We start from the raw sequence: 22840 nt of genomic DNA, 5'->3' as shown, positions 1-22840 counted from the left end.
TCTCTCTCTCCCCGTTGTTCCACTCCCTCACTCTTTCCCTCTCAACTGGTATCAGAGCCTTCACCTCTCCCTCTCACTCTCCACTCCGCTCTACCTCTCCCTATCCCCTCGGGCCTTGTGCCCTCAGCAGCGGCAGCAGCAAGCTCAGCAGCCGGGCAGCGCACAGGCAGCGCGCGGGTAGAGCTGGGCATCGCGCAGGCAGCGCGGGCATAGCAAGGCGGCGCGCAGGCACAGCGGGGCAGCCTTAGCCGCAACAACAGCTAGCTGCTACTAGCTGCGTGTGCGCAGCAACTTCGCGCACCGTACAGCCTCTGTACGATCGAATACGGATGTCCGTACCGCCATACGGACACCGTACAAGCGGCCGTACTGTACGGACGCCGCCGTACGAACTACGTCAGGGAGGTCGCTGCGTCAGGGAAGGTGCATTTCGAATTTCTTTTTTGGGATTTGTACCCTGCACAGGTACAGCAAGTACAGCCGGTACATCAGGTACAGCAAGTACAGCAAGTACATCAGTTTTTTTTTTTGGGAAGAAGAAAAAGAGAGAGCACTCTGCTCTACATTCCCGCTTGTTCAGTTCTCACAACTGTGTGTAAAAGGTACAGCAAGTACCCTCGTGTCCCTCCTGCTTGAGGTGACTAGTACCACAGTGTGTGGTGGTTGCACAATTATCTTGTTTCGGGAAGGTCAAATGCCTTGATTTTGCAGAGGGCTTTTATGCTTTTGCTGAGTGCAAATCTCAGCTTTTGAGTCACATTTTCAAAGGGCTTTTGCCTGGAAGTTTATGCAGTGTATGCCTTGAGGCAGTGTGGAGCCAAGGTGCCCACATTGGTCTTGTTTCCGCAGTGTATTCAGTGACACTTCTTGCAGGTCACATTCTGTGTACGACACTTTGAAAAATCTCAGTTGAGCCACGCTTGGCCAGGGCGCATCGAGTTTACTTGGTCCCTAACTGTCCATCGTTGACAGTGCTCAAAAGATTTCCTCTTCAGTGTTTGTACGTAGGGATCTGTGTTGTTACTGTGCACACAGGGCCGTGTATGCATCACATTGTCAGGTGAAAGTACCAGGAGAGCGCTGTATTTTGTATGCTACCTCAGTGTTGAGGTGTTTTTTTTTTTCCACTTGGTACAGGTGTCAAATCAAGGGGCTTTTGCCCAGATTTTGCTTGTGAGCACTTGAGTTACTGTTTGAGACCTTTAGATGCCTTTTATCCCCTTGGCAGAAGGGTGATTGCTTGGGATTTGTCCCATTCTCTGTTGCAGGTTTGTGACAGGCTGAAGTGTCTGGAGCCTCTTTTCAGTGAACAAAACAGTGTATGATAAGTGGTTTATGCATATAAATTCAGTGCAATACCTCATCTGAGGTGGGAGAAGTGTCCAGGACAGCAGTGTTTTGTGCTTCGTCAGCTGATGATGCACTGATAAAGCACTTGTGGAACAGCTGCAGCATTCTGAAATTACTGTTTTATGCCTATTTGAGCACGGTACAGTGTGTCAGAAGGTACAGTAACTGGAGGGAAATTTTCTGTTTTGCTGCAGATTTTTTTTTCACAGTAAAAACAGCACTATTGTGAGTGCTCCTGGCTCTTGATAGAGCAGGTTTTTTTTTCTGAGAAATCAGAATTTTATTCAGTCATTTTTTGACTTACAGGGAGTCAGGTACTTTCCTTGTCTGATATGGCATCAGGGGGAAGTGAATCATCAATTCTGAACATAAAGAAATTGGAAGGGGCACACAATTATGCATTATGGGCAGAACAGTGTTTGAATGTACTTCTGTTAAAGAAGATTTCTAAGCCCATAAGGGTGAAGGGTGTCAAGCCATCTAGGATGTCAGATGATAAGTGGGAGGAGCTAGATTTGTCCACTAGGGCTGCTATCATGCTTACTCTCAGTGATTCTCTTGTGTTCAATGTTCAGGCTGAAAAGACCTCTTATGGCCTATGGCAGAGGCTAGCAGAGTTGTATGCCCAAAAGAGTTCAGCCAGTAAGGTTTATTGGTTGAAGAAGCTGGTTGATCTTCGCATGAAGGAAGGTACAGCTATGACCTCACACTTGAGTGAGTTCAATGCCATCTTTACACAGCTGATTGCACAGGGGTTGAACCTTGATGAGGAGTTCAAGGCTACTTTCTTGTTGTGTACCCTCCCTGAGAGTTGGGACACTTTCAAGACCACCCTGTCTAATTCAAATGTCACTCTTATGTATGCTGATGTAGAGAGCTCTCTCCTTATGGAGGAGATGAGCAGGAAGAATAATGCGGGCAGCAAGTCTTCAAATGCTTTGCAGGTACAGGAAAGAGGCAGGACTCAGCAGAAGGGGAGATCTGCTAGCAAGTCCAAATCCCGCAATCAGTCCCGTGGCAAAAAGGATATTGAATGCTTTTACTGTGGCAAGAAGGGACATGTGAAGTCTAAGTGCTTCAAGTTTATACGGGATCAGAAAGCCAAGAAGGCTGAGGCAAAGGATGCAGGCAGTGGAAGCAAAGGCAAAGGCAAGGCCAAGGCAGATGACTTGGATGCAGTGAATGTTGCAGCAGAAGACAGTGAAAGTGACAGGCATGATGTTTTATGCTCTTCTGCTGTAATTACACATACATTGGTTATTGATGGCCATGACATGCACACCTGGCTCTTGGATTCAGGTGCTTCTTTTCATGTTACTCCTCATAGGGAGTGGTTTACTTCCTACACAGGTACTCATGGAGTTGTTCACCTTGGGAACAACTATGCATGTCAGATTGCAGGGATTGGCAGTATACAGATAGTATTCCCTGATGGACGCATATTTATGCTTGATGGTGTTCGCCATGTGCCGTAAATCAAGAAAAATCTGATTAGCACTGGCTTGTTGGATGACAGTGGTTACCACACCACATTTGGGGATTCCAAATGGGTGATTATTGATGGCCAGGTTGTAGTAGCTGAGGGTTATAAGAGTGATACCTTGTACCCTCTTTATGTTTCCAGTGTAGGTAATCATGTTGTTGCCATAACCGAGCTGCCAAAGGTTTCATTGTGGCATAGCCGGTTGGGACACATGTCCGTTAAAGGAATGCAAGAACTGTCACGTTTGGGTTATCTGCCGTCTCTTTCATTTTCAGATTTGCCTACTTGTGATCATTGCATATTTGGCAAGCATTCTATGACTCCTCATAAGAGGAGAACTCCCCAAAAAAGAGCACCGCTTGATCTAGTGCACATTGATTTGTGTGAGATGCCACAGCTATCACTAGGGGGTGCAAAGTATTTCATTACTTTTATTGATGATGCCACACGCAGAGTGTGGGTCTATTTCTTGAAGCATAAAAGCGATGCCTTAGATGCTTTCAAGAAGTTTGTCGCTCAGGTTGAGAATCGGACAGGTCGCAGGCTGAAATGCCTCAGATCCAATAATGGGGGTGAGTATGTGTCACATGCTTTTATACTGTTTTGCGAAGCTAAGGGCATTAAACAGGAACTCACAGCCCCTCATAATGCATCTCAAAATGGTGTGAGTGAGCGGATGAATCGAACTATTCAGGAGAAGGTTCGATGTATGTTGTCGCAGGCTGAAATGCCTCAGATCCAATAATGGGGGTGAGTATGTGTCACATGCTTTTATACTGTTTTGCGAAGCTAAGGGCATTAAACAGGAACTCACAGCCCCTCATAATGCATCTCAAAATGGTGTGAGTGAGCGGATGAATCGAACTATTCAGGAGAAGGTTCGATGTATGTTGTCTTATGCTGCATTGCCCCATGGATTTTGGGAAGAAGCCATGCAAACAGCAGTTCACATAATTAACAGGTCACCGAACAAGGCTTTGGAGTTGAAAGTGCCAGAGGAGGTGTGGTCTGGCAAGCCACCTTCATATAAGCACTTACGTGTGTTTGGCTGCGAGTGCTTTGCTCATATACGCAAAGAACTGCGCACCAAACTGGAGCCAAAGTCTTTCAGATGCATCTTCATGGGTTACGGTGACAAAGGTGAAATGGGATACAGGTTATGGGATCCCGTTAAACGGAAGATTATACGCAGCAATGATGTCATCTTTAAAGAGGATAGTGTACACAAAGAACCCATGCAACCTGTGGAATACAGGAGGGTTATTTATGATGATGTCGGACAACAAAGAATGCCCATTTATATACAGCAGCAAGCTGCTGTAGATAACCCTGTTCAAGAGGGTATACAGGCTGAAAATCAGCCAGACAATTTTGCCAATGATGCACCACTGGATATGCCAGCAAATGGGGCTGTAGAACAGCCGAATATGGTGGTACAGCCACCCGTCATGCATGACGAACAGGCTAGACAGCAGCCTAATCCGAAACATTTTGTTAGGAGAAGCACCCGTGTACAACGGCCTCCTGACAGGTTTGTTCCAGGAGCCAATAATGTGGCTGATTTTATCATGCTGACAAATTGTGGTGAGCCTTCCAGCTTCAAGGAAGCTATGGGAAGAACAGAGAAAAGGAAGTGGGAGAAAGCCATGCAGTCAGAAATGGACTCCCTACTTCAAAATGATACATGGGACTTGGTGCAGCTACCTGCAGGCAGAAAGGTTTTGCCATGCAAGTGGGTTTACAAAGTCAAAGTGGATTCAAATGCTTTACCGAGGTATAAGGCCAGATTGGTTGCCGAGGGATTCAAGCAGGAGAAGGGCATTGACTTTGATGAGATCTTTTCCCCTGTAGTCAAGATGACTACTTTGAGAGCAGTGTTAGCTCTTGTTGCTCATGAGGACATGGATTTATGTCAGATGGATGTGAAGACTGCTTTTCTTCACCGAGATCTCCATGATGAGATCTATATGAGTCAGCCAGAGGGATATGCTGTTAAAGGGAAAGAGCAGCTTCTTGTGTGTAAGCTCAAGAGGAGCTTGTATGGACTCAAACAGGCACCAAGAGAATGGTACAAGAAGTTTGATGCCTTCATGCAGTCCCAAGGGTATCATAGGTGTGAGACCGATCATTGCTTGTACACCAAACGGGCAAAGGATGGCAGTTTGATGCTACTCATTCTATATGTGGATGACATGCTGATTGCCAGTAAATCTCAGCAGGAGATTAGTACTTTGAAGAAACAACTGCATAAGTCTTTTGACATGAAAGACTTGGGTGATGCAAACCATATTCTTGGCATGCGGATTACTCGTGACAGGTCCAAGGGACTTTTGTTTCTGTCACAGAAGGAGTACATTGACAAAGTACTGCAGAGGTTTAAAATGGAGGGGGGGAAGTCTATTAGTACCCCGTTGCCTCCACATTTAAAACTCAGCAGTAAGGACAGCCCCAGATCAGATGATGATAAGGCTGAAATGGCCAAGGTTCCGTATGCATCTGCAGTTGGTTCTTTGATGTATGCCATGGTTGCCACTCGTCCGGATATTGCTTTTGCGGTGGGAGTCATCAACAGGTATATGGCAAATCCAGGCAAGCGGCACTGGGAAGCAGTGAAAGGTGTCTTGAGGTATCTCAAGGGTACCAAAGACTTGTGCATATGCTATGGTAGGCAGGATGCATTGGTGCATGGTTTTACAGATTCAGACTATGCAGGGAATGCAGATAACCGGAAGTCTACTACCGGTTATATTTTCACATTTGCAGGAGGTGCTATATCATGAGTGTCTCGGTTGCAGAAATGCGTTGCACTGTCAACCACTGAAGCTGAATATGTTGCAGCCACTGAGGCTTGCAAGGAAGCAATATGGCTTGCTCGGCTGGTGGGAGATTTGGGCATTACAGGAGATATGCCAGTTTTGCATTGTGATAGTCAGAGTGCTATCATGTTGGCAAAGAATCCGGTCTTTCATCAAAAGACCAAGCACATAGATGTGAAATACCATTTCATCAGGGAGGTACTGGAAGACAAGCGACTTGAGCTTGTGAAGGTGCATACTGATGATAATCCTGCAGATTTGCTCACTAAGAGCTTGCCTACAGAGCGGTTTGCACATTGCCGCCACATCATGGGATTAGGATGAGACCATTCTTATTTTATGGTCTTGTATACAGTAACTGTATATTGCTGTAATTTTTATTCTTTTCTCCCCTTTAGGCACATTGGCCTTTAGGTGGGAGGTTGTTGGGGTAAAGGCACATTGCCACCCTTTTATTAAAGATATGACACAAGATATGACACCTATGACTGTCTTAAAACAGTCATAGGGTGAAAGCCTAATCCTAATAAAACCTATGAGTTTGTGGTGTGGCTCAACACTTCACACCCACATCTTTTGTGTCTCCCCTCTCTCTCTCTCTCTCCCCGTTGTTCCACTCCCTCACTCTTTCCCTCTCAGTAGGAACAGGAGTTGCCAAGTAGAAGCCTTCAAAACGGTGATTTCCTGACAGTACAACAAGTATTCAGCTTGGAAATGCTCCAAGAGGAGTCACACAGCAGAGAGGCTGATCAGAATGCTCTAGAGCTGCCACCAAGCAGCTAGGGCTCCGTAATCAGTAACATATATGTCCAAAAAGCTCCAGCAAAGGGCAGGGGGCAGCAGGATAGCATCTGGAGTCACAGAATTGAGTTGCCTATGTGCACGGAGCTTGCTGAAGGTGGCAGTTGCTACAAAGCAGGTCAACTGAAGCTGTAGCTGATACTTTCTTGCAACAAAAGAGCTCCAAACAGCTTGGAAGAGCACAGGGCAGGGCTGGAAACCGGCTTTGATACCACTGTGGGTTGTGTTGGGAGTGAAGGAGCAGACATGCGAGTGCAAGACAGCAAGAGCTGAAGTCGAACTGAAAGTGTATTGCAGCAAGAACGTGACTGAAGTGAAAGTACAAGCCTTTGAAGGTTAACCCTAAACCCTAGTCTGGTCAACTAAAAAATGAACTAATAGAACATTATGAGTTGACTTTACTCGGACCTTGTAGGCTAGTACTAGTCCTATTAGTTCATTTTTAAATTAATTCAACCTGATAACATTATGAGTTGACCAGACTATGGTTTTTTCTACACCAATGGGTTCTCATCTACATGGTCTAGCCCCTGCCTAGAGCCATATGGGATGGCTGCAACAATCTCTGCAATCTGTCATCCTCTCCCCTCAAGTTTGTTGGGCGTTGAGTCATTCCTCTGTTGGTAATTGTGCTAATAATTTAATGCAATATCCCACGGATTGCATTGGGCCACTATATGCATTATATACTATGCCCAATCAATGCATTCCTCACTCAATGTAATTCCCGTTGGTAACTGTGCTAATAATTCGTTTTGCAAGATCCCACAGATTGCGTTGGGCCACTATCTTTACTATGCCCAATCCTCTTTCCCAAGATGACATCGTCAGGGTCTCAAGCCTCGGGGTGCCAAAAGAATGGATGCTTCTCTATCTCCTCATTACCCTCATCAAACTCCGCACCTGTCATAGGCATCCTCTGCCTGTGGCATGCTGGACTACCATGTGGGCTGCCCAGTCAGCCTGCAACAGCCGTGTGGACTGCCATGCAAGCAGCAACCGGACCATAGATTGATAAGTTGGGACATGGGGCTGCCATGTCGGCAGGGGGGAGAGAGAAAGAAAGAAAGAAAGAAAGTGTATTATTGTCCACTAAAAGCCAAAATGGGCCCATGGGACATCAAGAACTCTGCATACAAGATAGCACAAAATCAACGTGCCACAAAGAAGAGGCATCGTCGAATATCATCTAAGTGCTACGCAATACAATGCAAGTGAAAGTACATAATGTCAAATCTGAGCCTAAATACAAAGTAAACTAGATGCAAGGAAACCGCGCCTGGGTGCAAAATGGGGGGATGAGTACAATATGCCAATGCAAAGATACAAGTCCAGGTGTCACGGAGTCTGAGAACCAAAATAATACTGGAAATCCTGTCCATCGACTCTGCCTCCTGCTATGAGAGTACAAATCTGAGCAAAGGTGAGGTGAGCGGCTGGCGGGGCGAGATCTCCATGAGTAAGTCTCCTCCGAAAAGCTGCCATCATCCTGGATCGTCTGGAGATGAAGCGACGAGTACGTCCCCTATGTAACAAGATCCTGCGGCGTCTACAAACCATCTCATATGTACATCCACAAGATGGAGGCATGTGTCCTGTGTGAGCTCTGACCTCCTCGTGTTCCTCCTGGTCTCTGTCCTCTGGTATAGCGTGTGCCTGAGCTCTATCAGGCTGGGCTCTATCACGCTCCGGTCTGTGCTGATGGTCTCTGAGGTAGTCTCGTCGAAGCATAGTGGCCTCCCTGACATAAAGAGCTAGGCAATGCTGATCCTCGTAGTCCATCACTCGTGAGAGAGGTCCAAAGCCATCCGTGAAGAGACAGTGGAATCTACCTCTGAGCTCATAATATAGCGGGCATCTGCAAATGAAGTGCTCCTCTGACTCCACCTCTCCCATGGTGCAACAAGGGCAGATCCTGGTCTCTCGGCCTGGTCGCCGTCCATCCTCCATGCGTCGCATCCTACCAACCTCTATCTCGAGCTGATGCGAAGAGACTCTAAGCTGGCCAAGGGCAATCCTCAGTGAGTGGGACATGTGGATACCTGTATAGCCTGGTGGAATGACAAATCCATCCTCTGAGATCCAAAGGAAGTGGTCACGATATGTGGCCATCTTCGTCGGAAGCTGCGTGGGATAAATCCAAGTGCGATACGTATGAAGCTGCAGCAAGTCTGCTCTCGTGACCTGGCTAAGCTCGTGGCGAGTCAACTCGAGATGAGGGGCATCTATGCTGTATCGGAAGGGAGACAGTCTATCCATGTCTAGTCCAAGAGATGTGAGCCACCTAGTGAGCCTGAAGTACCAGCAGTATCGCGCCCCAGATCGTGCCAACTCCATAGAAGATGCAAGTGCTAACCATGGCAACCGAGCTCTGCCTGCTGCTGAGTCTCCAAACTCCCTAACCCTATGCAAATACATGACCGACTGAAACGCTGCATCCAATGCAAGGGGAGTAGCTCCAAACTCTGCTAGCATGATCTCGTGCGGAACTGTAGTCTTGGCCCTAATGAGCCGAGAGAACATGATGATCTGTAACCTCTCTACTCGTCTCCAATCTGCAGCGCCGAGGTCTCCTGCCCAGAAAGGAGCTGCATACATCGCAGCTGGTCTCACCAATGTATCAAAAAGCAAGGATTTTGTATCGGGATGCTGAAAGTGGGACTGAAAACACTGACGCTCAAGATGAGCCAACGAAGCATACCCTTTACTAATCCTATCTCGTGCTGCATATGTCATGGTGAAAACCGGTCCCCTGAAAACTGCCCCCAAATAAGTGTACTCTCTAACAAGCTCAATGGGCTGTCCGTCATATGTGAAGCAAAACTCATCCGTGCTATAAATACGATCAGAGGTGTTGAAAACCATAACCTTGGTCTTGCCAAGGTTTACGATCAACCCCCTGTCCTGGCAAAACCTGTGGAGTGCCTCAATATGTGCCTGGAGGCCCTGAGCAGTAGAGGAAATGAGAACCACATCGTCCGCATACAGGAGGATAGGAATGGAGGATCCTGAGAGAGTAGAGCCCACACCGCCTATCATCTGTATAAACATCTCTAGCTCATCAATATATAATCATGTCATCTCGGCATGGTCATTTATACAGCTTTCCAAAACTGATGCATAGATCTTGGCCATAACGTGGCCAATCATGATGGTCCTGTGATTCGACGGCTCCATAGGGTCCCCCGACTTGTGGATAGGTACTATGGTATTGCCTAACCAGGACTGTGATAGCCCTGTACAAACAGACTCATCGAAGAGACAGGAAAGAACAAAATCTAAGGCATCAATCCCATGGATTACATACTCCGCTTGCAATCCATCATGATCCTTAGCTCTCCCGTTCTTCAATCGGTGGACTGCTGCACGGACACTCTCTGGTGTGAAGAGACTAGATGAAGCTGGCCTAGGGGAATGGGATAAATCGATAGCTGGCTGATCTGGAACATCGTATAGAGCTGAAGTGTATGCAGACCAGACACGTGGATCTGTGAGGGGGCTCTGAGACTTCGAGCGAAGGAATTTTCTCCAGAATTCCTTGGAGTCACAGCTGAAAAGCAAGCTTCTCAGCTCCTCCTCATTCCGGGCTAGAAATTGGCGTTTCTTGCGCCTAACCAACCACTTGTAGTCTCTCTTGGTTTCGGCAAGGAGGGGAGACTTCTCCTTGGTCTCAAGGTGAAGTTTCCTGCGGAGTTCCTTACACTCCTCATCATACCAACCGTTGCAAGGAACAAGACCAACCGGTGGGGGACTAGACGAATGACATGTGGCAGGGAACGACATGTGAGCGGCAGAAACGAGTCAAGTATGTACAAGTTCCCACCGGTCCTGCGTGGATGGTAGAGCATCTAATAGATGAGGACGGAGTAGGCGGCTGAGGTTCTGGCTATATACATCATCGAACTGGTGGTCGAAATGAACCTCGTAATAGGGTTGGCGGTCATGATAACGAGGGGGGGGTGGGTCATGGGAGACATTAGTCAAAGTAAAGTGGATGAGTGCATGGTCGGCAGAGGGCATGAAGGGGCTAACAGTAAGGCTATGGATGGAAGGGACTAGAGTCGGGGGACCTATGATGTAGTCGATCACGCTAGTACCACGCCCAGAAGCAGAAGAGAATGTAGGCATGGAAGACTGTGGCCACCTGGACAAGCCGTTATAAATGACCATACTGTGCGAGGTGAGGAGCTCCAGTAACTGACGTCCCTGATCTGTGGGCTGTACTGTGCAGTCTGATGAAGTCCGACAGAGGCTATCATCGTGAAATGCTAGGAGTATGACCGGATCCTCCATGTAGTCATAAGTGAGGGCCTGTCTGTTTGAGGTCCTCGCGTTGAAGCCTCCTAAAAGGATGACTTCTCCGCGATGTGAAAAATCTGCAATGTTCGCTGAGAGATCCTCAAATATGGACTGGCCTGGTCCAGTGGAAGAATAGATCGACTGCGCCAGGGGGAAGTAGCAAGTTGCAATAAAAAGATCTCGCTGAGGGGCTCTGCGGCAGATGCGTACCCACAAGAATCGGGCATGTGAATCCACTCTCTCCACTGTGATGATCCGATCGAGATGCTCTCTGTACAAAATGGCCACTCCTCCAGATCCTCTCACTCCAAATGTTCGGGTGTGCTGCCTGAAGGCAGATCTCCATGTATACCCTGTCACTCGTGGCAAAGGTCTCTCTGGACTCTCGTGTGTCTCCGTGAAAAAGATGATATCTCTCCAAAAGAATGCCCCCCGTAGATTGCCTGGCTGTGCTGTAAAAGATCCATTGCAGTTCCATATAGCGATGCGTAGACTATCTGACGGGTGGTGTGTCCCATGGGCCCTGTCCCATCAAGCGGTCGTAGCAGGAGGTGGAGGTGGGGCTATATCTGCTGGTCTGTCATCTCTAAGCACTGTGGGAGCACGCCTCAAAGTGCCTGTGATGAGTCTGCCATCCCTGATCACTGCCCACTTGCCCTGAGCTCGGGCTGCATCTCTCTAAGGCATGAGCGCCTTGCGCTCCTCAACCTGTATCTGAGTTAGATCCTCGTCCATGGAAATCTGTGGGTGGTCTCTGAGTGTCCCTCTCCTCCTGAGGGCAGCTAGACGTGCCTGGGCATCTCTGAATCTGATAATGAGAGAGAGAGAGAGAGAGAGAAAGAAAGAAAGAAAGAAAGAAATTTTATTAAAGGTCCACGGAAGGCCATACATGGCCTATGGGACACAAAATCATCCGAAAGGAAAATACATCATCAACGATGCGCCAACTAGGTGGCCTCATCGTAATACCGCTAAGATGCCAAAAATGGCTACAAAAATCCTAGATACAAAATGAAATGAAATAGAGTACCAAAAATGCCTAGATACAAAATGTAAAATATGAAATATGAGGAACATCGTCTTCCCTAAGAGAGAGAGAGAGAGAATGAGAGAGAGAGAGAGAGAGAGAGAGAGAGGAGATCCCTGACAGAGGAGAGCATCAGAGCCCGGGTGATCTAGCTGAGCGTGCGTGAATGCTTGAAGCTCAGCAGCTCTGTGGGAGAAAGGAGAAGCTCTGTGGGAAGCTTTGTGGGTACCTTTACTTGCATCCGAGTGTGCAGAGACCTTGGAGGAACCTTTGGAAAAGTCACTTTGGCTTTACGAAGTGGTTTTGAGAGCCTGTTAAGAGCTTTCAAAGAAAAAGTCATTTTTTGAGCTTTTCCCTATTCCGTTCGATGACAGAGACTCCGTATTGACTTGTAGAGGCAACTATTGCTTGCTTTTGGTGTCCACATTACTTCAGGAGCCTGGAAACACCTTCATTCCTGAATCTGGGATCATTTCATTGGATTTCTGAGTCACTGTGTCAGTTCCTGCGTTTTTTTTTGCCCGGGTGTTGGAACTCAAGTTTGGAGCAACCATTTGCAGATCTGTCAGTTCCGGTGGACTCAAGAGGTCCTAAAACTTCTATGTTGCTCATCATTCGCACTCCGGTGGAGTTTACAAACAGCTCTGTTTCAAAAAACGTTTTTCAGTCCGTGTGTTGGACCCAGTGATTGAGACCACGGTTTCCAAAACCGTTTGTCCCATTGCGTTCCGGACGCCCAAAAACCCCTACCTATCAGTTCTTGCGTGATTCGGTGGAGGATTTTCAGAGTTATAAATCTCTGTGTATTCGATTTCGTCTCTCTGTTATGCATTTTTCATACTAAGGTTTTGAAACCTTAGATTTATGCCACATGGCACTGGATAAGTATTGACTCCCATTTCTCACTCATCGGTTGGGCTTTTGGAGCTCTGGCAGAAGAGAGATATTTGCAGATTTTCTTGCTGAGTCCGATTATGCAATGGCGCCCATGTTTTGAGGCATCTCAGGTTCTATTTTCAGTAGCGCTCGTTACCGTGGGACTATGATTTCTTGAGCATACCTTATGCAGATCACTCTGGTTGCAGTTTGAGCAGTGTGCGCTCATTCGTGGTATGCATTGGGTTGCAGTGGATGATTTATAGGCCATTTGGATGCATTGCGGTCCTTGTTGGATGCGCTGATAGGCCCAAATTGCCTTGTGGGATGCTATTTTTTATGGACGCTTTGCACATGGATGCTATTTTAAGCTGAGGGACAGCTTTGACACATTGCAGGTGATGCACTGATAGTGCTATGCTCTCTTGGATGAGATATTATTGATGCATATGCCAGTGGACGGTGTTTATGCTTGAGTCATTTGGCACTTATTGGCATTTTCTTTTGGGCCAGATTTGCTCATATGGATGCATAGTATATGCACATGAGTCAGATGCATCTTTTGATGCTTTGAGCTTTGAGTTTTTTATGATATTTCAGTCTATTGTGGCATACACATTTGGGTGCACCTGGTATTTGGTGTGATTCTCTCTTGAGGCACTAGCATTTGGGATTTTGCTTTATTTGCATCATGGCATCCTCTTCCATGTCTGAAAAGGAGTTTTTCAACATTAAAAAGTTTGATGGGACAAACTTTTCTTTGTGGAAAGAACAAATAAGGGATGTGCTTATTCAAAAGAAGCAGATTAAACCCTTGGCAGGGATTGAAGCTAAGCCTGCAAATATGTCTGAGGATGATTGGAATGAGTTGGATGCATTAGCAAAGTCTACTATTAGACTTCATCTTGCAGAGTCAGTTTATTTCGCAGTAGTAAATGAGCAGACTACGGAAGATTTGTGGAAGAAACTGTGTGCCACTTATGAGAAGAAAACTGCCTCTAATAAAGTTTACCTCATGAAGAGGTTGTTTGAGCTACAGATGAAGGAAGGGGTCTCCATTGCTTCTCACTTGAATGAATTCAATATTATTTTCAGCCAGCTTCAGGCTCAGAAAATGAATTTTGATGCGGAGACTAAGGCAATATTTCTCTTATGTTCATTGCCATCCTCATGGGATACCTTCCGTACAGCTGTCAGTAACTTTGCACCTGGTGGAGTACTGAAATGTGATGATGTTGTGGGTAGCTTGTTGGCCGAGGAGATTAGACGAAAGTCTATGGATGGCACCAAGCAGGATGCAGCCTTAAATGTGCAAAGGGGCAGATCACAGTTCAGGGGGAAGTCCCAAGAAAGAGGAAAGTCCCGTAGCAAATCCAGGGCACGAAACATTGAGTGTTACCACTGTGGCAAGAAGGGCCATATGAAAAAGGATTGCTACAAGCTGAAAAGAGAGCAAAAGGATAAGAAAAAGAATGCCAATTGGGGTGCAAATCAAAAGGAAGAGAGTCCAAGGGAGAACAAAGGAAAAGTAAAGATCGAGGAGATCAATGCAATCACACATGATAGTGACAATGATGTTCTCTTCATGTCTAGTTTATCTGCAGAGTTGCTTAGTTTATCTGCAGAGTTGCTTACCACTTCAGATGATGCATATTCCCAGGATTGGATTTTGGATTCTAGTGCTTCATTCCATGTTACTCCCCATAGGGAATGGTTCTCCACTTATGATAGTGGAAAGACAGGTTGTGTGCATCTTGGAAATGACTATGCATGTGACATAGTGGGAGCAGGTGACATAAAGTTTTCTTTTGCAAATGGGTCTGCATTTGTTTTGAAACATGTGAGACATGTGCCTAAGTTGACCAAGAGTCTTATTTCAGTGGGTCAGCTAGATGATGCTGGTTTTCACACCACTTTTGGCTTTCAAAGTTGAAAAATTCAAAAGGGCTCTATGCTTATGGCTAGGGGTGCCAAGTGTGGGACTTTGTATCCCTTACATGTATCAGGGGTATTTGATCATGTTGTTGCAATAACCGAGCAGCCAAGCACTTCTTTGTGGCATTGCAGGTTGGGGCACATGAGCCAGAATGGAATGAAACTCTTATGCCGTTTGGGTTATGTACCGCATTTGAGTTTCTCTGATTTTGAATTTTGTGAGCACTGTCTCTATGGGAAGCAGACTAAATCAGCCCATAAAAGAAGGAGAAAGAAAGAGTTTGAAATGCTTGATTTGGTGCATTCAGACGTATGTGGTCCCATGCCTACACGGTCATTAGGCGGGGCATGCGTGTACTTGGGTACACAGATTCAGACTATGCAGGGCATGTGGATAGTAGGAGATCCACTTCTGGTTATGTGTTCACCTTTGCAGGTGGTACAGTGTCGTGGATGTCTCGCGCACAGAAGTGCGTTGCTTTGTCTACCACAGAGGCTGAGTATTTTGCAGCCACAGAGGGTTACAAGGAGGCTATATGGCTTGATCGGCTAGTGGGAGATTTGGGAATTCATACAGGTGTACCGACATTGCATAGTGATTCCATGAGTGCTATTCAGCTAGCACGGAATCCGGTCTTTTATGCAAAGACCAAACACATTGAGGTCAGGTACCATTTCATCAGGGAGGTACTTGAGGACAAGCGCATAGAGCTTGTCAAGGTTCATACAGATGATAACCCTGCAGATATGCTGACGAAGAGTCTACCTAGTCAGCGGTTTGAGTATTGTCGTGTATTGATGGGCATTGGATAGTATGCTCACTGGTTGTTCTCCCTTAAAGGCACATTGTCCTTTAAGTGGGAGGTTGTGGGGGTTAAAGGTCACTGTGCCTTAACCCCAGTTATGTACAATACTCAAACACATATATAAATGAATGAAAAAGAACTTTGGTCGCAATTGTCAAGAGCCCGTATATGCTTGTTAGAGGATGGAGAAGGCTCCTACAAGATCTAGTTGGGCGAGAAGGGCCCTTTTTGGAGACAGTATGTGTACCTGTTGCTGGCCTTGCTGTGCTGTTGTGGCCATTGGTAGTGGTGGTGGCTGTAGTTTGTGCATTTCTCTCCAGCATCTTCATTGGCTTGTATGGAGCTATTGTTGTATATCAGGTAGGCCATTCCCCACTTTCTGCATTTGTAAGTCTTGTGAAATTTCTGTTTATTAATGTAATTTTCCTTTTTTTTTGTTTGGGGGGGGGGGGGGGGGAAACATTTTGGTGACTGCTTAATCTTTTTCATGTCCTTGTGGATTTTCTTCCTTAGTCCTGCTATGAACTAGGACATGAGGTACTTAGCATCGGGCATGGGTCACATTTGGCAATTAAGCACTTCATGTTGCCTAAGTACGTGCGTACATATTCTCGACGACCTTGTTCGATCTTGCTTAGCTGAAGAGCGGGATCATCTTGTAGTCTCTCCATTTGAAAGCACCTCTTGAATTTTGTTTGAAGCAGATCCCATGTGGCTCTCTTTTCCACTACGAGGTCTAGGTACCATTATGATGCTTCATCGGTTAAGACCATGGGGAACCAGGCGACCTTGGTTTCACTAGATTGATCGTCACCCGCTCGGCATGCGGCATCAGAATGCTGGAGGAGAGCACTCTCATAGACTATGTTTTGGGGGTCCGATACCGTGCATCTTTAAAGGTTCTCATACGTCTCTTGAGTGAATGCCTTTGTGAAGGTGTCAACTTTGTTCTCCTTGATTGGACAAGTCGAACTGATGTCTTTGTTTTGGAATTTCTTTCGAACAAAGTAAATATTGAACCTCGATATGCTTTGTACGAGCATAGAACATTGGATTCTTCACATTTGCTATGCAACTCAATTCAAGTTGGTTGAGTTGGGTATCTGTATCTCGTACTCGATTTGAATGACAATGATTACTAATTGTGGCCCTTGAAGGATATATGATGACTTATTTTCGAGTACCCTGCCAATCAACCTTCGATACACTGATCTCTAGTAGCCAATGATGAAGAGGGGATTAGGGAGCTCACCAGTCAAATTTGGACCTTGGCGTGAACTAGAGCTTGAGTTTTCTTGGCTAGCGGTCATTCTTCGTCAATATGAGGTGAAACTAGGCATCATTGATCTAGAGATATTGAGCAGAACCCTGGGCAAGCTGGTTATATGCGGCCACACTCCAGGCATTGAGCCACGGAAGCTCGTGTACAGTAGGGTCTCCTTCCAAGGGTGATGTAGCAGGAGAGACTATCCTCACTCTCTCTCCCGATCAATACTGACTGCTAACTACAAGATTTTGCACTCAATATGCAAAGTGATCATGTGGATGTAAGTGAGAGAATCAAAGGGAGAGAAATGTAGTGGACCTCCGAAGAGGAATATATAACTGAAATGCATGAATGACCAAAGGGCTGAATACAACTGTATGGAGGGGCTGAAACCCTCAACTGTAAAACTGGAGAGGTGAATCCTCACTAGATCCTTGGAGAGACTGAGGTACCCTGCTGGTTTGCTGAGGGACAGCCTGGCTATTGCTGCTCTAAAGGCTTGAAGGCCTGAAGAGGGGATGAGAAGTAAAGGCCAAGGGGGCTGCTTTTATAGGCCCCCTTGGGCCTCAAACTGACCGACCAAGCAGCTTTCTGCCCACCCTCTTGTTCACTGACCCCAGCTGGCCGAGTGGCAATTTTCTGATGTCATTGATGACGTGGTGCTTGAGGTGTGCCGACTGCAGGCACCCTAACTCCAAATAGAAGGCATAGTACTTGATGAGTCAATGCTATGACCAAGGATTAGAAATGTTGTGTAGAATTCCACAGATATGCACCCAATGGTAGGCCTTGCAGAATATCCTAGTTATTGCAGAATATCCTAGTTAGACCTGAGGACCACATGGATGACAATGGAGCCCTCGATTCAAAGACTTGGAGTGCTTATATAGTTCTTGTCGATGAACACTCTAGTAAAGACGACAGAAAGGGTGCGACTCGTTGGACTTTAGAAGTATGCCTTATATGCAATGGCTGTGGGTTGCCTACATCATTTGTTATTGTCCTGATCTGGTTGCTTGTATAACTCTCAGATATTTCACTTGATGCCGGTATTTTCCATTTTGATACGGTTTAAGAAAAACTAAGAACTATTTCAATGGGCTTTTCTAGTTTGATTTTATTAATATAGACCTGACTTCTATAGACGAAGTTAAGAAACCAGAGAAACCAAAACAACACGGGAGTGGCCATCACCACAAAACCAACCACTGCAATTTTGAATGCATCATCAACTCATTGATGGCCTTCTTTAGTGGAGCAAGGCATTGGAAAACAATGATTCCATTAGCATTAGGGAAAACTGTATTACCTTCATATGGATAAAGAATGATATGGAAACTATAACTCTATATGATATTGTACATAAACAAGGGGATCTTTCGCAGAAAACAATAATCCTCCAAGGATGGAAGAATGTGGGGAAAGGGGGTTCAGTGTCCTCTATTCGAAAAATGAAGTGTTGAGGGCCTTACAGCAGAATGGAAAATCCCGGTAACTGTGTTCTTCTGGATATTCATCTTCATGCTTGGATACAGCAAGGCATTGAGTAATATTCGTCCAACCTGCATGGAAAAGATGGGATTGCTGCATTCATTACCTCTGGCCATAATCCTCGTGCAAAAAATATTTACCAACTGCCCTTGAAGCAGCATTAATGTCTGTTCATGCAAGCTGAACACAGATACTACATGAAAGAAAAGTTCATATCACTTGACATCTCCTTAAAAAATTAGAGCTAATCCCCAAAGTCCATACAGTTCGATTTGAAAATTAATATTCCTGCCTCCCACAATGTGCTTTATTTCGTGAGGGTGACAAAGCTGCATTCTAACCCCATACTATAGCATATCCTATCAATGCTTCAGCGATGCGCCCAGGGAGCAAGAAGCAAACCATGTGTGGATGACAAAATTATTGAACGTAAAGAAATGGGTTGCCCAATTTGTACTTATTTCACAACTAGAATTTTTTGATTACACAGCTTATCTTATGTTATTTGGACATCAGCCAGCAAAGTTTGAAATCTTTCAAAGTTTAAGATATTCATAGTAAAGTTTAAATTTGAAGATGATTATCAAAAGAGAACATGCAGGTGACCTAAGCTAGTTCTAATCACTTTCTTCTTGTGCTTTTAGCAATAACACCCCATTAGACCATTAGGATCTAACCATTCTTTTTCAAGATTGGCTATGTTGTATGAAGTTTATCATCAGTTTTTTGCTTGCTTATCATGTTTTGAAAGGAAAATGAACACAAAGCAAGAAGCTTCAAAAGCTTGTATCGCAATGAGCAACTCAATGAACTCCACATTAAAAAAAAGATCCAAGTGTCAGCCTATATACTAAGTCCCAAAAATAGTGATGTGGCACCCAAACCCTTTTTATTAAAAAAAACTATGCTACGTGAACTACTGTGGCTTATATGACACCTACAAGATCCTACAAGGTCATTCCATTGTGATAAGCTCCATTCCCAACCCCCCTCCCCCCCCAAACAAAAGAAGAACTGGTCCCGTGTCATCAGCTCAATTTTTCCATGTGCTAAAAATAATAGCAAAAAACCCATTCATCAAATAGACTTTCGGCAATGTTTAGTTGTTCAATACTTCTTTCATTTTAGTTTTGTTTTCACAATGGGTTTCCTCATGATCAAACCCATTCAATGGTGCTAGTCACAAACAAGTTCTAAATTTAAGAAATTTAAAAAAAAAAGTTTTTTTCTTGATTAGGTGATACGTACATACCTACATGCATACATGCATAAATGCATGCATGCCTATATATATAGATACACACACGCCTGCCGGTGCGTGTGCGCACATTTTGTCCGACCAAATGAGTTGCCGTTCGCTGTTGACGCATGTCCTAGGGGAGCCATAGACAGGCAACATGCCCCCCACTTAGTGGGCTGCCACACCATTGCCTAATGTCATCGTGTAAGATGGAAGCATTATACCCCAGCCAGCCTAAGTTAATGGCACCACATATTAGCAGAGATGTACTTTGCATGTTAGCAGAGTTGTACTTTACATGCACTCCATCCTCTGGTTTTTCTGTCAACATCAGAACCGTTTATGCTCTCCCTCTAGTATTTCATGCATTGTATTGCACTTTATCTCACAGGCCATTTTGTTCTTTTGAAGATTTTTATTTTTGCTTTCTTGTGGTCTACAAATCCATGCATCCATATATGTATGCAAACCCTAAACAAGCCAATTTGGTTTTTGAAGTGCTATTGATTTTCTCCAATTTTGGTATACTGTCGCACAGTCACTGGAGGCAGTAACCAAGATTAGAAATTCTCGATTGACCTCTTGAATAAATATAGACATATAAACAAAAATATGACATGAATCTTTAGGGAACTAACTGGACTTGGCATTCCATGTGTGCAGGAGAAATGGTTATAAAACTCACGTCATTTCTAATGAGAATTGTAGCTTTAGCATCCTTTGTCCTTTTGCTTGCACCTTCCTTGCACTTCAAGGTGAGATTCCCCACACCCATGTCTTTCCAAGCCGATTCAGCATTTACATCTTCCTAAAGCAATCATATAGAACTCGTTGTGAAAATACAATGAGAAACGATATCTTACCAACGAATAGTCCCTGCTGCATCAGAACCATGGGATGCACAAACCTCACAGCTGAGAGGCCAATTGGAAAATTAGAAACCATTCAAAATTGAGGACTAGACTAAAATTTCTAATAACGAGCAGACTTGATAGTAGCAAACAGGAACTGGAGTAACATTTCCCTAACAAACAAGCTGAGAGGCCAATTGGAAAATTAGAAACCATTCAAAATTGAGGACTAGACTAAAATTTCTAATAACGAGCAGACTTGATAGTAGCAAACAGGAACTGGAGTAACATTTCCCTAACAAACAAGCTTGATAGAGGCAACCAAAATGGCAACAGAGACAAAGAACAAAGAGAATCTATTGAAACAATTAGCATAAATGTGCTACAGACATCCACCTTGAATCAGAAAAAATGATTGAGAAGTTTGATTCCCTATAATTATGCTACAGGTTCCCCTCTTGAATCAGGAACATGGATAAGGTTTATTTTAAAATTTGAAAAGTTTAGAGAGCTTAACTTGTGTTATGAAAAGAACTGAACATCATATACAAACCAAATCCACAGACAGAACTCAACAACTGAAAAAGCACCCCTTCAAAAATCACTGCTTACAATGCCCATCAAAATCACATATAGAAATCAATACATTGGTCGATGTATACTGAGCAGATTTTACTGTTTTGATATGCAACAGGAATAGATTTATTGATTGTTGAATATGCGCAAATCCTGCTGACAAGCAGTGCCAAGAGAAGCCACCCATATGTGGTTCTAATCTCTTTCAGAGATGTGATTTTTAAACTTCTGTTTAGAGAACTTGCTTGAATGAGAATCCAAGAGTTCGCAAAATAATACGTTCTATGCATTTTTTAATGTGCCCTGATAGGGCAGGAACACTTCTTGGAAGGCGACAATCATATATATGGTTTAGTAATCATTGATGTCAAACACACAGATGATGGAATCATATCATGGTGCAGTCCAAAGTTTGAACCTTGCAAAACCTGACACGACTGATAGAGACAGTGCCAGATCGTGGGTATGGCAGACAGACATCCCATTGTTGAAACAGGATATGAGGATTTCACTCGAGCCAGGTTCAGATGGATTGAACCCCTCTTTCTTCACTGCCTTGTGAAATGACATTGGTGATCATATCCATATGCGGAGTGTATGGGACTTTAGTGTTATGCCTGCTTCACTTACTAAAGTTTATTTCCATCTTATCCCTAAAGGGGGGTGCAGGAACTTGATAAAGCAGTGGAGGTCGATCACCTATTGGGCACTGCATACAAAATATTAGTGAAGGCAATCAGCCTGCGTGTACAAACTCCAACCCCTGACTTGATCCATGATACACAAACTGGCTTTGTGCATGAGCACAGGATTCTTGATAACATCTTTTCATTTCAGAAGCCCTTGGAGTGGAGTGACAAGGACCGTGCTATTCTATTCTTGGACTTTGAGAAAGATTCTGAAGAGTAGATTGGGGTTTCTTGAAGGGGTACCCTGCTGTGTTCTGATTTCTTTGATTCATGGATCGGACATGTGTCCTCTCTTTACAGATCAGCCCACCGTCAGGTTCTTATTAGGGTGCAAGAGGGTGATTGTCCTCTAAACTTGGTGGAGAAAGTTGCATAGGAAATATCCGGTTTGGTATTGGTAGCCATAACTTCATTAAGTGCTTATTTTCTTTACTAGATCGTGGAAAAAAACATGAAAAATATCTAAACCATGTCTTGCCATTTGACTTGATATGCTACATGACCCAATTTGGGTCTATTAATCAAAGATATAGGTTGTCAAAGTTTAGCAGTTATTGACGATCAACATAGACTTTTCAAAAAAACGTTGAATGCCATAGTCGCCCAGCTTTTTGTCCCAAACCCATGTGAGCGCCTAATTTTCTACTGTTCACCTTTAAAAAAACACTAGGTTGTACACCCTGATCTCGCCTATGTGTCATAAGCAAATGTCCCTTCTGTCGAACGGCCTCATGGATAAAGTTGCCAAGCATCCCTCATCTCGGAAGGACATGAAACTAGATAGGGATCCGAAACCATAACTGAAGAGACAAAGATAGTGACCTCAAATCTCATAGTATATAGGGCATCTAAAAACAAAGTACTCAATCTCTTGTTGATCAAATAAGTGTAGGACCGTCTCTAGGTATGCCCGCAATTCGTTCACTCTAAATGCGAGGTTGGTGTGATGAAACGCGGAACTGCCCAATCAATATCCTTAGGAGTGGGGACATGGATCAGTGTGTATCCTGGTGGGTCAATGAAGCCCTCTGTTGAACCCCGCAAGCACTGGATGAGCTTCACAAGAAGCTCGCTAGGTGCCAACCAAGTCCTAAATATGCGTAGTTGTAAGACATCCTTGTAGATGCGAAACGAAGAGAGAGAGAGAGAGAGAGTGCAGGTACAGGACGAAGTCGATGTAGAAGTCACGTCAAATAGATGGATAAGGTTGCAAAACACAAGTACAAAGTACTTGTATCTAGGCCTAAGACTAAGTGTCCTAGGTGTCACATAGGACTAAGTCTCCTATGTGGCATAGAAGGCACTAACACTATAAGTGCCTACACTTATGCCT

General features: G+C 44.7%; 1 protein-coding gene across 1 annotated transcript in view; it reads right to left on the bottom strand.

Moving 5' to 3' along the window:
- LOC147881750 (Pleckstrin homology (PH) domain superfamily protein) overlaps positions 1-22840 on the bottom strand; it is a 121153-nt gene that overhangs the window by 11124 nt on the left and 87189 nt on the right. Inside the window, exons 9-10 of the mRNA XM_087401425.1 lie at positions 20077-20199; positions 18133-18222 (exon numbers count right to left, since the gene is read on the bottom strand). Coding sequence (XP_087257551.1) covers positions 18133-18222; positions 20077-20199 — 213 coding nt within the window. The remainder of the gene's footprint in view (positions 1-18132; positions 18223-20076; positions 20200-22840) is intronic.

The sequence above is a fragment of the Dipteris shenzhenensis genome, chromosome 30 (genome assembly GCF_047967505.1).
Source record: "Dipteris shenzhenensis isolate YYH24624 ecotype China chromosome 30, Dip_SZ_1.0, whole genome shotgun sequence".
NCBI classification, from domain to species: Eukaryota; Viridiplantae; Streptophyta; class Polypodiopsida; order Gleicheniales; family Dipteridaceae; genus Dipteris; species Dipteris shenzhenensis.
Note: the sequence above shows the minus strand (reverse complement) of the source record. Positions and strands in the feature narration are given on the sequence as shown.